The sequence below is a fragment of the Doryrhamphus excisus genome, chromosome 1, assembly GCF_030265055.1.
Source record: "Doryrhamphus excisus isolate RoL2022-K1 chromosome 1, RoL_Dexc_1.0, whole genome shotgun sequence".
In the NCBI taxonomy this organism is placed as follows: Eukaryota; Metazoa; Chordata; class Actinopteri; order Syngnathiformes; family Syngnathidae; genus Doryrhamphus; species Doryrhamphus excisus.
In genome coordinates, this window is record NC_080466.1 from 34,908,373 (window position 1) to 34,922,917 (window position 14,545).

The window sequence follows — 14,545 nt, forward strand, 5'->3', positions numbered from 1 at the left end:
TCACATCACCACAAACACCAGCATCAGTTTAATAAGTGTCTTCATTGAAATGCAAGGTTACATTTTCTTACAACACACAGCGGAATACAAGTTATGCAAAATAAAAAAAAGAAGAACACTAATATCAGCCGAGGAGGAAGCACCCTTGTTGACGACTGAATCCATTGGTGTCAGTTAACGTTATTTAGTTAGTGGAGCCCTCAGGAAAAAAACACTGTTAAGTGCATATCACCTTCTATGTTGTACAACATGGACGGTAAAGACGTGTGCACACACATATACATGCACACACACACATGTATATTTACCTCAAATATTTTCAGTCCGCTAATACATTTATCGTCATAATGTTGATTGTAACGTGCAAGTAGGTGCGCTGTACGGCCTAAAGTCATTATTAAACCTGAACATCACGTCACTGAGGAACTTTTTTTTGTTTGTTTTAACTAAAAACCTTCTTAGTTAATAAAAACGCCCCAATTATTAATAAAATAATTTTATTAATAAAATTAACTAATTTTATTAATTTTTATAAATTTTATTATTTTATTAATATATCGTCATAATGTTGATTGTAACATGCAAGTAGGTGCGCTGTACGGCCTAAAGTCATTATTAAACCTGAACATCACGTCACTTAGGAACTTTTTTTTTGTTTTAACTAAAAACCTTCTTAGTTAATAAAAACGTCCCAATTATTAATCAAATAATTTTATTAATACAATTAATTAATTGTATTAATTTTCATAAATTTTATTATTTTATTAATATATCATCATAATGTTGATTGTAACATGCAAGTAGGTGCGCTGTATGGCCTAAAGTCATTATTAAACCTGAACATCACATCACTTAGGAACTTTTGTTTTTACTGAAAACCTTCTTAGTTAATAAAAACAGACCAATTATTAATAAAATAATTTTATTAATACAATTAATTAATTAAAAAATATATTATTTTATTAATTTTATTAATAAAAGAATTATCATTAATTTAATCCCGTATTGAGCTAAAAGCCACAGCTTCTTTTATTCCTGCCACAATTTAAGCAGAACACACATGCAACAAAAAAATAATAATAATAATACCAAATCGCCGTTTCAGCCTATGTTTACATGCACATCCTAAATATATTTTTTTACGTCAATGTGGACTCCGTGGTCGGCACCTCTGTAAGTGGAATGAAATGAAACGTGTTCATCGGCATCAGCATGCTCCGTCTCTGGGCCCGAGCAGCCAATCAGGCGGACACACGGCAACATCGCTGCACATGTAAACACAGCCATATACAACCCATAAAAGCCAAATATGACAGTCTTGCGTATCACATTAGCGATACTTTATTATATAGGCATGTTTTTTTTCCTAAACATTAAGGATTATAATTAATAGTCTTGAAAAAGCAGTTCATTTTGCCTCCTTAGTTACATACTGTATATATTAATGTAGAATTACAATGTATAATTAATAGCAATTATTAATGTAATAATAATGAATGTGATGTATAGTAAAATTTGTGCAATTAGTAATGGTGGGATAAACTTTCAGTAACTTTTCATTACATATCACAACATATTGCAGGTTTTTTTCGTCAAATTGCTGTATAATGAAACCAAAACGTGGGGTAAATCATTATCGATACGTCAGCATTTTATACATTGCGCCTCCTCAGCTGTATATATGTCATCATGTATGGAGGGTGTTCTTTCTTCCAATATACGGAATATCAAGGAATATCAAACAGCGGCTAAGTATCATGATGTCGCATTGTGAGCTACTTTGTGGTCCCCGACTTCTCGTCAATGGTAAAGCCAAATCCTGCCAAATTTAATTTCATCTGAGGCTTAGAGTCGCAGCGCCTCCTTCAAGCGCTGACAAACACCAGGCGGGCGGAGTAGATGAGGTCGGCGAGGTAGAGGATGAAGTTGACGGCCGTGAGCACAGCCACCGCCATCAGCTTGTCCCACACGCACAACCCCTGGGTGGTGCCGCAGTTGGACGGCCGCTGCTTGTTGCCACCGTGCTTGGGGTCAAAGTTGAAGATGGGCCAAACGATGGTGGCCGACAGGTAGAGGATCACGGCGAGGAGGGCGTAGGCGGAGAGGAAGCGGGCGAAAGGGAAGGGCAGGCACCCGGTGCACTCGCCCACACAGAGCAGGATGATGGCGGCCGATAGGATGAAGCAGATGCAGTAGACGGACATGCAGTACTTGAGAGCGTCGTGGCGGTCGTACAAGACGGGGTCGCTGATGAAGACGAAGATGATGCAGGCCACGAAGGTCTCGCACACCTTGAGCAGGCCGGGGGCGGTGGCCATGTAGCCGGCCACTTCGCCCGGACGCGCTTTGCTGATGCTCACCTCGGTCATGTAGGCGATGGTGGCCAGGCAGGAGAAGACGGTGGACACGATGCGGTAGTCCCGCACCTGGCTGGGCCCCATGGAGCCTTTCAGGTAGTACAGAGGGAAGATGATGGAGGCGGACAGGCACAGCAAGGCGGCGTAGCAGGCGAAGGTGATGGGGAAGTTCTTCCAGGACACGGGGGCTCGGGTCTGCAGGCCGAACAGCTCCACCAGCAGGACCAGCAGGGTGCCTGCGAAGCTGAAGGCCCAGCAGAAGATGCACCAGTCACCCGTGCCGTGGTACAGGCGCCCGCCGTGGACGGCCACTGAGAAGGCCACGCAGGAGAAGACGAGCGCCGCCAGGCGGGTCCAGAGGAGGGGTGTGGAGTGGAGGACGATAGCCATGTTGCCAGTGACTTCCTCGGATGTCAACCAGTCGATGCTCAGGTAGATGGACCTGGAAGGAGGCCGACACCGGGAGCGTTAGGAAAGTGTTTGAAAGACTATGACGGCTGAGGGCTGCTGTGGTGAGGGGAGGTTCGATTCCCACCACCTGCAAGGCACCTAGCAAGCCTTTCTGCTTGCTGTTCAAACTACCCTGGTGCATATATATATATATATATATATATATATATATATATATATATATATATATATGTGTGTGTGTGTGTGTGTGTGTGTGTGTGTGTGTGTGTGTGTGTGTATATATGTGTGTGTGTATATATGTATATATGTATGTGTGTATATATAAATGTGTGTGTATATATGTATGTATATATATGTGTGTGTATATATATATATATATATATATATATATATATATATATATATATATATATATATATATATATATATATATATATATGTGTGTGTATATATATGTATATATATATATATATGTGTGTGTGTTTTAATTACTTCATTCATTCATTTTCTACCGCTTTTCCTCACGAGGGTCACGGAGGTGCTGGAGCCTATCCCAATTGTCTACGGGCGAGAGGCAGGGTACACCCTGGACTGGTGGCCAGCCACAGCCAATCACAGGGCACGTATAGACAAACAACCATTCACACTCACATTCATACCTATGGACGATTTGTAGTCGCTAATTAACCTATGTGTGACCTTTAACCTAACTTCCTCAAACATGAAGAGAAAGGACATGTTTTCATTTCTAGCGTTGTTATGAACGAACAGAAAGTAAATATGCAGTCTGCGTTCAGTACACAATCGGGGACGATCAAACAGTAACATGCCTCCACCACACGGGGGCGATGTACCACGCTTAAAAACAGCCTGCTTAGCAATGGCGCTAACACACAATGATGTCATTGTGTTGGTTGTGACTGGTGAAAGCCTGCAAACACAAATAATGACTTCTCTGTGGTCATAGCACATTTACATCTGCTTAAGTAATCTGCTGAGAACTCCCCACCCTGCCGACAACCCCCCCCCCCCCCCCCTTCTCATTCTGGCCTGTTTTTTTATGACTAGTCTGCAAGTCATTCCTGTGCTGAGACTTGGCTGCCTCACTCTGACATTCCTACATGTTCATGTCCTCGGAGGCGGGCGTGGCGTGGCACCCTCCACTGACCCTTGGTGTATCTGTCAGCATGGGCCGACGAGGGCGGCCTCCCTTGGTCCACTACCAACATCCTTGTCCCCTCCCGTAGACTCTTTGAATAAATATATACCAACTATATGATAAGCAGTGCAGCACAGACGCCCAGCTAGCCAACATGGCGGACTGGCTCTTTTTCACTCTTCTTCTTCGCCACGCCATTGCCATGCCTGGCAAACAAGACAAATGCAGCAATAAAGAGTGTTAACATGAATGTCCCCAAACATTCCCGAGTGGAATGCTCTGAAAAGCGCTTCAAAGTCATGTAGTAAAAGTAAAAAATAGCACATGAAGCTAGGCCACACCCACCCTGCTCTTGGGGGATCCGCCCTCTTCCCCCGCCGCTACTGCCGCCAACACTCACATAAATAAGACACCGCCCATCTGCCGCCATTAGATTTATAGACTCGCTTGTACCGAAATGTCTTGATTTCTTGCCCGTTTCTATGTGTTTCTATGTGTTTCTATGTGTTTCTATATGTTTATTTATATTTCTATATGTTTCTATGTATTTCTATATGTTTCTATGTGTTTTATATGTTTCTGTGTTTCTACATGTTTCTATATGTGTTTCTATACATATTTCTATGTGTTTCTATATGTTTTTCTATGTGTTTCTACATGTTTCTTTCTGTGTTTCTACATGTTTCTATATGTGTCTATGTGTTTCTATATGTTTCTATTTGTTTCTATATGTGTCTATGTGTATCTATGTGTTTCTATATGTGTCTATGTGTTTCTTTGTTTCTATGTGTTTCTATATGTGTCTATGTGTGTCTATATGTGTCTATGTGTTTCTATATGTGTCTATGTGTTTCTATATGTGTCTATGTGTTTCTATATGTGTCTATGTGTATCTATATGTTTCTATATGTGTCTATATGTTTCTATATCTGTCTATATGTTTCTATATGTGTCTATGTGTTTCTATATGTGTCATTGTGTTTCTATATGTGTCAGTGTTTCTATATACGTCTATGTGTTTCTATATGCGTCTATGTGTTTCTATATGTGTCTATGTGTATCTATATGTGTCTATGTGTTTCTATATGTGTCTATGTGTTTCTATATGTGTCTATGTGTTTCTATATGTTTCTATATGTGTATATGTGTTTCTATATGTGTCTATGTGTTTCTATATGTGTCTGTGTGTTTCTATATGTGTCTGTGTGTTTCTATATGTGTCTCTATGTGTTTCCATGTGTGTCTATATGTGTGATTGTGTTTCTATATGTTTCTATGCATTTCTATATGTGTCTATGTGTTTATATATGTGTCTGTATGTTTATGTGTTTCTATGTGTTTCTATATGTGTCTATGTGTTTCTATATGTGTCATTGTGTTTCTATATGTTTCTATGTGTGTCTATGTGTTTCTATATGTGTCTATGTGTTTCTATATGTGTGTATGTGTTTCTATATGTGTCTATGTGTATCTATATGTTTCTATACGTGTCTATGTGTTTCTATATGTGTCTGTGTTTCTATATGTGTCTCTATGTGTGTCTATATGTGTGATTGTGTTTCTATATGTTTCTATGCATTTCTATATGTGTCTATGTGTTTATATATGATTCTATGTGTTTCGATTTGTATATGTGTCTGTGTTTCTATATGTTTCTATATGTGTCTGTATGTTTGTGTTTCTATGTGTTTCTATAGGAGACTAATATTATGTAGCTCTTATTTTACTGCTCAGAGACTGCAGTACAGTCTGAGCCACTTCCACTCCCCAAAAAAGCTTTTTTCTGGTTTTCTACTCACCACAGACCTTTTTCTTAATTTTATCAAGCTGCTACGCCTCAAGTTATCTTTGTGAACCATTGTCTAGGCTAAAGGTAGAAGCTAAACTCATCAGAATCACATTCTTTCAAACATAAGATAGGTGGCTACGTGTTAGCATTAGTAACAAGTCGTACTTACACCCGTGTCGTCCTTTGGAGAGAATAGGATTGCTATTGGCTGTCGTATGTCGTATGTTATGTTATCTTCCGCAAGAACACTGACAGAAACATAGATAGGTTGCATTTCCCGGGATCAGCCTTTTGCAGGGCATGATGATGTCAGATGCTTTCAAGTTCAGCCTTGAAAGGATGTTATTGCAGCTTAAATGTCAGGATGACCCCTAAAAAAAAAAATCAAAACCACAGCACTTCCAAAGCCATAAAGGCGTGGCCATATTTCCCTGCATCCTGAAAAATCAAAGCACGTGTGTGAATATTTTTAGACATATTTTAAAATTGTGTAAACAAAACCTATTATACAGTGAATATAAATTATTATTAACTGGGATCAACATTTTTTTGCTGTTTTGTTTTTTTTCCATTTTATTTTTACACTGTGCCACGGGTTAGTAGAAAATGAACCAGGGGGAAATTTCCGCACTTTGTTCACTCCTGGTGTGGCGTCATTTACATTATTACTGTAGTATCCTGCAGTTTTACTGTATTTCATGAAAAATTAAACGGGAACGGGCGGACATTTTGGTGAAAGATCAGAATTTCTCTTATTTTTGCGAAACTTTTCCCTATTTTCAAATGAAGGCTTTTTGTTTATTTAGCTCAGCACTGGAGACGATATCCCGTCATATAATACCACTCATCCCCACTAGAGGGCTTACTTGCATGCTATCTGAAGATTGCTATGATTGGCTGTGATGCAATGACAGTGTCGTCATATAGATTTGTATGTATGTGAATATGGCATAATTGGTTGCATAGTTTGCTTGGACCCCCCACGGTGTATCCTCCCCCAGACAGACACCCATCACCCACTTGGCACCACAGGCGCCTTGACTCCCCATTCCCAGTTAACCCCCCCCCCCCCCCCCCCCCCCCCCCCCAGGAACACCTCTAAACAAACAGAGCGGTCTTGTTTACATTAGTCCCATTAGACACCTACTTAACTGTAGCAAGCACTCATGACTGCAAATGGACAAGGGAGCAAATGGAGGTTATAAAGAGGGCAGGAAGAGGATGGAAGGTGTGGGGGCCGGGTGGGGGGAAGCCAGGGGTGGGCAGTGAGAGAACTGGAAGGGAGGAACCGGGGGAAGCCCTTAGTTTGAGCCCCATGAGCTACACACACACACACACACATGTTATAAGGCCGGTGATGGAGTGAATAGCAGAGCAGTGACTCATATGGGGGCCCCTTCCCTTTCAGCACCCCCCCCCCCCCCTTCTCTTCTCCCCCACGTTATTCCATATCAAATTTTCCAACTTACTGATGTGTTCCAGATGTCTGGCTCTCGCCTAACAACTTTTTTTTGTCACTTTGGCTAACTTTTCTTCACTTCTCCTTCTTTCTTTCCCTTGCCTCCTCCCCTCCCACTCCCATCTTTCAGGCCACCAATTACGCGTCACGTCGGACCACTCCAAATATGTCGCAGGGTAGTCATGGAAAAGACCGGCCCTTTCCCCAGGAAAGAAAAAGGTGGCGGGAACAGGCGACTTTTCACATGGAAAACAAGTGTACACACACACATACATGTAGGGTGGGGATGGGTGGAGGGGGGGGGGGGGGGTCGAGGGGAGGGACTTCCCCAAATGGACAAGGGCTGAAAATAGTCGACATACAGGTCTCAGGGCTCAGGACGGCAAACAGGACATGACACCCTGTTGCACATGCAGGCGGGGTCATGTGATTTGGTCACCACGGCAACACAAAGGCTAACCTGATTTCATCCATAATTGACTTACACACACAATTTGGTGCTTTTACACAAACACACACACACACACACAGGCTATTTGGTGGAGCATCCCACACCAAGGTTTACGTGCAGGGAAGAAGAAGCTGAATGTGCACTTAGACAAACCGCCACTTGACGCTAAATAAATCCTCCCCCTGGAAGGCCACGTGTTTTTTTTCATGCAGTGGGGGGGGGGGTGATGGAGTCAAAAGTTTGTGGTGAGTTTCCAAATGCTAGAAAAAGGTAAACAAACAGGCCTTAAGTTTGTGGCGGTTAGTTATGTTCGCTAACAGGTGGACAAAGCAACAAAGCCAATATTGTTGTATTGTAATGGTAGGGGGGCAGTGTTGCTTTTTAGGGCCATGCATGCAGGGGTTCATTCATTAAGAGTATATGGTGGAGGTGGGTGTGCCGCCAGCCGCGCCCTGCAGCCATCTCACACACACACACACATATAAATGCACGCAGATTTAGTTTATTCGACACACACACCTCTATGTACATTTAAATTAAAAACACAAGCATCCACATGTAAATAAAAAACAGCATTATTTGTCAATATTCTTCATTAACTATCCATTAGTAGCTTTTTACTACACACACCAAAAAGTGTCACATTCACTCACAACTTGTTTTATTTAAAGTCAAACTTTGTCTTCACGCAAGGCGTCCTAAGTAGAAACACTAGCAGAGCAGTAATGTGAAAAACAAAATGTTCCGTCAGACAAGATGCAACAAGTTCTTTACCTTGTGTGCTGGGCTGCAGCGTCTCACACAAACATCCAGCGGTGGAGAGTCTTACAGAGAGAGAAAAGCTCCTAGCAGCAGCAGCAGCAAGCACTCCCACTTGACTTCCTCACCAGCTCCCTCCTCCCCGCCCAGACCACCAAATTAGGCATCAAATGTCTGCACCGTTATTCACATCTGTCCATGCATGGCCCCTCCTCCTTCTAGTCCTCCTCCTCTTCCGTGGTCACCCTGGAGACTGTTTAACATATGTGTTTAACATACACAACAATGTGGTGTACTTTTCATCCAACGTATGGGCTCATGATTTATAAACATACATAATACAACAAAAGTTGAATAGCATTAATTAGCAATGAAATAATTCATGAAATAAATAATTGCTTTAAAAAAATAATTACTTTTTTAATAATAAAAAATACTACATAAAAAGTATGTCATGTAATAATAGAAATACAAAATTCATGACGATAATCCAAATTTTATTTTATCATTTGTGGTTTTAGCAATATTACAGGGTGTCCCTGAAGTCTGGACTTATAATATACATACATCGTATACAAAAAAAGTTGAATATTATTAATATAAATTCATTCATATACAATTTAATAAATACAAATAATTTGTAAATTAATTAAACAAATTAATTGTAACTACAAATGCCATGATCCGGATTTTAAAAAAATTTTATAAAAAAAATAGAGGGCCAGCCTTAGAGGGCCAGTCTTAGAGGGCCAGCCTTAGAGGGCCAGCCTTAGAGGGTCAGCCAGAGCTAGCCTTAAAGGGCCAGCGTTAAAGGGCCAGCCTTAAAGGGCCAGCCTTAAAGGGCCAGGCTTAAAGGGCCAGGCTTAAAGGGCCAGACTTAAAGGGCCAGCCTTAGAGGGCCAGCCTTAAAGGGCTATAAAGGGCCAATGTTACAGGGCCAGCCTTAGAGGGCCAGCCTTAGAGAGCCAGCCTTAGAGGGCCAGCCTTAAGGGGCAAGCCTTAAGGGGCCAGCCAGAGCTACCCTTAAAGGGCCAGCCAGAGCTACCCTTAAAGGGCCAGCCTTAATGGGCCAGCATTAAAGGGCCAGCATTAAAGGGCCAGCCTTAGAGGGCCAGCCTTAGAGGGCCCGCCTTAGAGGGCCAGCCTTAAAGGGCCATAAAGGGCCAGCCTTAGAGGGCCAGCCTTAGAGGGCCAGCCTTAAGGGGCCAGCCAGAGCTACCCTTAAAGGGCCAGCCTTAAAGGGCCAGCATTAAAGGGCCAGCCTTAGAGGACCAGCCTTAGAGGGCCAGCCTTAGAGGGCCAGCCTTAGAGGGCCAGCCAGAGCTAGCCTTAAAGGGCCAGCCAGAGCTAGCCTTAAAGGGCCAGCCAGAGCTAGCCTTAAAGGGCCAGCCTTAAAGGGCCAGTCTTAAAGGGCCAGCCTTAAATTGCCAGCCTTAAAGCTCCAGCCTTAAAGGGCCAGCCAGAGCTAGCCTTTAAGCTCCAGCCTTAAAGGGCCAGCCTTAAAGGGCCAGCCTTAAAGGGACAAGCTTAAAGGGCCAAGCTTAAAGGGCCAGCCTTAGAGGGCCAGCCTTAGAGGGCCAGCCTTAGAGGGCCAGCCTTAAAGGACCAGCATTAGAGGGCCAGCCTTAGAGGGCCAGCATTAAAGCGCCAGCATTAAAGGGCCAGCCTTAAAGGGCCAGTGTTAGAGGGCCAGCCTTAGAGGGCCAGCCTTTTGTCGTATCCTTAGTATCCAGACTTGTAATGTTCACATTTCATATAAAACAATTAATGATAAAAAATATAAAGATTTATTTAAAAATAATAACTACATATATTGTGAAATCACAAATGTGATAAATAATAACATATAAAGAAAATATAATATGTATATCATTTATTCTGATTAAAAAAACACCCATAAAAAATTGATAATGTCTGATTTTTAATAGATTATATAGTCTTGATTTGTGCTTTTTAAAAATAATTAGTTTTTAGATACATTTGAATAATAGCAGTTATATGACAGGAATTTTCAGTGCATGCTTTTCCTGTCAGTGCGAAATGGAAATTCCAGCTAATACTGTTACTAATGTGTTTGACTTCTGCACAAAGTGGAGCGTTTTCTGTTGAAAGTGTTGTAATCTTCATTGTTTCTTATGCGGCACAGTTGTGAAAACTTACCATGTTACTTATTGCTCCATCCTGACTCACTGTGACTGTTATCAACGTTGCCTAGCAACTACTCTACTTCCCCCTAAACAATCCCGGTCATTTAGTTGCCTTAACTATTTCAAACAAAGGGAGAGAGTGAGCCACAGAAGAATAGTCTGTTATGCACATTCCCTGCAGATTGATTAAATTGTCGTAAATTGAATTCTGCCATTATTTTCCATATGTGAGCTGCATGAGTTTGTCAATGGTGCAGTTGTGCTTATTACTAACAGCTGGATGCCTATCGGAATGAATAAAAAGTATAGCATGTTAGAGTAATATATTTTGTATAAAAAAATATATTTGTAAATAAAGCAACAATAAACAGTGATTAGATTGGAATTACAAAGTATGACTATTTGGCATTTTATGATGTGGATTATTTAGTACTTTAGACCGGACTTTCCCACAAACTAAACATTTAAACAGCGAACTTGTTTTAAATAAAGCAGCAAAAACAAGGCTACCGCAAGAGGCCGCTATATTGCTATTAGAAATGACGCTTATGAAAACCTCAAAACGCGACGCTTTTCTATATGATGTCATTATTGTGCGACACCCCGTTCCGGCGGAAGGTTGGAGGAGTTTTCATCATGGCGTCCGGAGCAGGAGAGACACCCAGCGGGCACGACGCCGAACTAGACGAATTGCTGGACAGTAAGGTTATAATTTACGTATTTTAAAATTAACCTACATAACAGGAAGTTAGTGTAGTCGCTACATGTCCGTAGAAAGTGGTTCATTATTTGTCAAGCTTGAGCTGGGTTGTGCTCCGTTGTCTCGGCACCCGGTGCAGCTGATGTCAAACTAACTTTTCCGTCGGAGCGTATTAGTGTTTGTTTAAATGTGTTTTTTTATGTATTATTATAAGGATCGGCTGCCACTCAAAATATATACAAACATATGAGATGCTCTTTCCCTTGTTACAGAATGAAGATAATTCCAATAGAAAATTGCTGTGCAAAGTGCATTGTCAAGCATTACCTTTTGTTTGAATGTGTCCATGCATCTTTGATACTAGTGTTTATTTATTTATGTATTTATATAACTTTTAGGTGCGCTGGATGACTTTGACAAAGCGTCTGCCCCTCCGCCTCCTGGACCCAAGGCTCCATCCTCCTCTTCCAGCCATGGAGCAGAGAAGGTTGTTATTTGCTGACCAAAATAATTATATTTCCATCTTCTTTTTTGCTCTAAAACAAGTTTGAGTCTTAGCTTGACATCCAAGTGCCCATTTAGCACCAAAGCACACCCAAAAATGTATCTTCTTGCACAGCCGCCGCCACTGCTCGAGGACTGCAAGCTCTTCGAGACGCTGTTTGAGGGCGACATGGCGACCCAAGCCCAGCAGGAGTGGGAGAAAGCCATGACGGAGCTGGCCCAGGAGGAGCCCGACCTGCTCCATCACTTTCAAAAACTCTCAGAAGCGGCCGGCAAAGTTGGTGAGTGGAATTTCCCCGCTTCTTTTAGACCGCATTGGTAATGGTGTGTTTGTTCCACACAGGTACTGACACTGCCTCCCAACAAGAATTCACGTCCTGCCTCAAGGAAACGCTCCGTGGCCTCGCCAAGAACGCAGACAACCTGCAGGTGGAAAGCATCTGTTAGCAAATTCACCCACCAGAGGTCACTCACACGCATCTTTCTCCAGACTTCAGGACTTGCCGGAGACGATCTCGTCAAAGCTCTGGAAGGCTTGGGATTGGACGAGAGTGGAGAAGCCGGCGGCGGCGGTGAGGACGGTAACATCCTTCCCATCATGCAGTCCATCATGCAGAATCTCCTTTCCAAGGATGTGCTTTACCCGTCCCTTAAAGAGATTACCGCTAAGGTTGGTATCAGTTTGAAGATAAAACAAGACTATTGCATTCACTCTGATGTGTGATATGATGTATTATCACATACTACAGTATTAATTGTCCCTGTACCCTAGAAACCACCCATGAATGATACGGGAAAAGGCCCAAATGATACTGTGTCAAAGCCCAGGGCAGTGATACTGATAAAATATAGAGTTTAACCATGTCCAGTATCAGCCCCCGTAGCTGTCCACTCAGAGCGCGCTGCTCTGGTATCGTGCCCGTGAAACAACCAATCAGAGAAAAGCCCTGGGCTTTGACACAGTAGGCCTTTTCCCGTATCATTCATGGGCGGTTTCTAGGGTACAGGGCCAATTAATACTGTAGTATGTGATAATAAGATCATCACACTGGCCCCCGCATGCCTACCTTCGGTCTCGGGCTGATACTGACACTTGGGGGCATGATACCTGGCCTGATACCAGACAAACCATGTGATAACCTATAATGACAGTATCCAGAGTGGTTGGACGCCCACAAGGCCAGCCTGAGCTCAGAGGACTTCCAGCGCTATGAGCAGCAGGCTAAGATTATGGGAGAAATCTGCCTGCAATTTGAGAAGGAGGACGACAAGGAAGCTGCCTTTGAAAGCATCATGGATCTCATGCAGAAGGTAAGAGTTCACCTCGCTGGTCAGCGGCTAGACCGCATCTGACAATGGAAATGCAAAAAGAGTTCATGTGCATTGATCACACTGATTTTGCTCACAGCTACAGGATCTTGGCCAACCTCCCAAAGAGCTGGCCGGCGACGCCGTAAGTATCTAGTCGTGGAACATTGTTTTCGCACGCATCGATATATCGATTATTTTCCACACCCTTAATATACATGTGATTTTTATTAACTTGCCGAGCAATGCCATCTACGGTGCGGCGTCATAACAACAAGCTACATTCACAGACAGTATACCATTATAATGTGTAGGACTGAGGGTGAACAAGTGGCCCCAAATCTACTTGTTGTGGTCCAACTTCATTTTTTGGTGGGCCCCCACAAACTAATTTTCCTTCTCTTGCAGCCTCCTGGCTTAAACTTTGATATGGAGTCCCTCAACCTCCCTGGAGCTCTCGGGGCTGGGGCGGCGGAGCAGTGCTCTGTCATGTGACAAGGCATCGGCTCACTCCGAGCTGGCGGCGAGGATGTTGTTAATGATGGCGATGAACCAAGCGTCTGGTGGGAGTCTGACAGTGATGCGGTCCACGTTGGGCCTCAAATCCTAAATGAAACGGGTGTGGAGGCCGGGTCATACCAACACGCATACACACTCTGGTCTGTTAAAGCCACTCACATGAGAACATTTTAACATGGCTACTTTTTTTATTTTAACTGCATTCCCTCCAAATGAGTGTACCTAACACTGCCCCTCTCTTAAAATACTGTAAAGACAAGTCGACACGCTTCTTTCTGTTTTGTCTCGTCATAGCACAGAAAATGATCCAGTAACAAGATTAGTGTTCCTTTGTCATCATCCTTAAACATGGTCTTTGTGCTGAATACTTGGGAAATATGTAATGCATTAGAGAAAAAAAATGATCATTAAGAATTGATGGTTCCCTCAGTGTAATATTTCCTCAGGTGTTCCCATTTGGAGGTAATGATCCGAAGTGATTGACGTGATTCCTGACTGCCTTTTTTGCTTTGCTTTCATCAAGTGCTGGGTTACTGTTTTTTTTTTTTTTTTTTTAATTGTGAAGATTTCAGTAGGTCTTAATCACCATAGTACTAACTACATCTCCTGTGTGTGTCATCCCAAATTAAAAGGTACATTAGTAGAGGCCTTAAAATCCAGAGCGCTTTGTAGATTGAAGTGGCCAGGCACCAGCAGACGGTTCTTCTGTGTGAACATAGAGACAGATCCAGAAAGCACAGGGCAAATAAACCAGCAGACTGGCATCATTGTGTGTGGAATAAAGCGGTCATTGCAAAGGATGCGGTCGGCCATGCAGAGAAAAGGTTGACGTGTGCATCAGTTTTCCATCATGCAATCCATTCAACACTCGGGGGGCCAAACTAGCACATACTGTGGCTTTATTTTGCTAACAACTATTTAATTTTTTGCCCAATTTTGTAAATATACAAAATAAAGAAATTATATGATGATGAACGTTTGT

The 14,545-nt window shown here is 42.4% G+C and overlaps 2 protein-coding genes across 3 annotated transcripts; one reads left to right on the forward strand and one right to left on the reverse strand.

Annotated features, from left to right (window-relative positions):
* On the reverse strand, positions 1–8,536 carry myadmb (myeloid associated differentiation marker b). Of its 2 annotated transcripts, none has more exons than XM_058075585.1 (2): positions 8,401–8,536; positions 1–2,799 (listed from the first exon to the last, which is right to left on the reverse strand). In XM_058075585.1, exon 2 carries the CDS (start codon positions 2,745–2,747, stop codon positions 1,866–1,868), a length of 882 nt encoding a protein of 293 aa, XP_057931568.1. In that variant the 5' UTR covers positions 2,748–2,799; positions 8,401–8,536; the 3' UTR covers positions 1–1,865. The 2 variants fall into 2 exon arrangements, with proteins under 2 accessions (XP_057931568.1, XP_057931558.1); XM_058075575.1 differs by lacking the exon at positions 8,401–8,536 and adding an exon at positions 5,886–6,039.
* A 2,586-nt stretch (positions 8,537–11,122) lies between these two features.
* On the forward strand, positions 11,123–14,545 carry pex19 (peroxisomal biogenesis factor 19). Its single transcript, XM_058076254.1, has 8 exons — positions 11,123–11,232; positions 11,631–11,719; positions 11,852–12,017; positions 12,080–12,165; positions 12,227–12,406; positions 12,889–13,047; positions 13,145–13,189; positions 13,453–14,545. The coding sequence occupies exons 1-8, from the start codon at positions 11,169–11,171 to the stop codon at positions 13,537–13,539; spliced, it is 876 nt and encodes a 291-aa protein (XP_057932237.1). The 5' UTR covers positions 11,123–11,168; the 3' UTR covers positions 13,540–14,545.

Excerpts from the sequence above, each read along its gene's own strand:
- myadmb (XM_058075585.1), bottom strand. The coding sequence starts at position 2,747 with ATGGCTATCGTCCTCCACTCCACACCCCTCCTCTGGACCCGCCTGGCG.
- pex19 (XM_058076254.1), top strand. The coding sequence starts at position 11,169 with ATGGCGTCCGGAGCAGGAGAGACACCCAGCGGGCACGACGCCGAACTA. Across the intron at positions 11,233-11,630 it reads ACTAGACGAATTGCTGGACA|GTGCGCTGGATGACTTTGAC; the intron begins GTAAGGTTATAA and ends TATAACTTTTAG. Across the intron at positions 13,190-13,452 it reads AAGAGCTGGCCGGCGACGCC|CCTCCTGGCTTAAACTTTGA; the intron begins GTAAGTATCTAG and ends CTTCTCTTGCAG.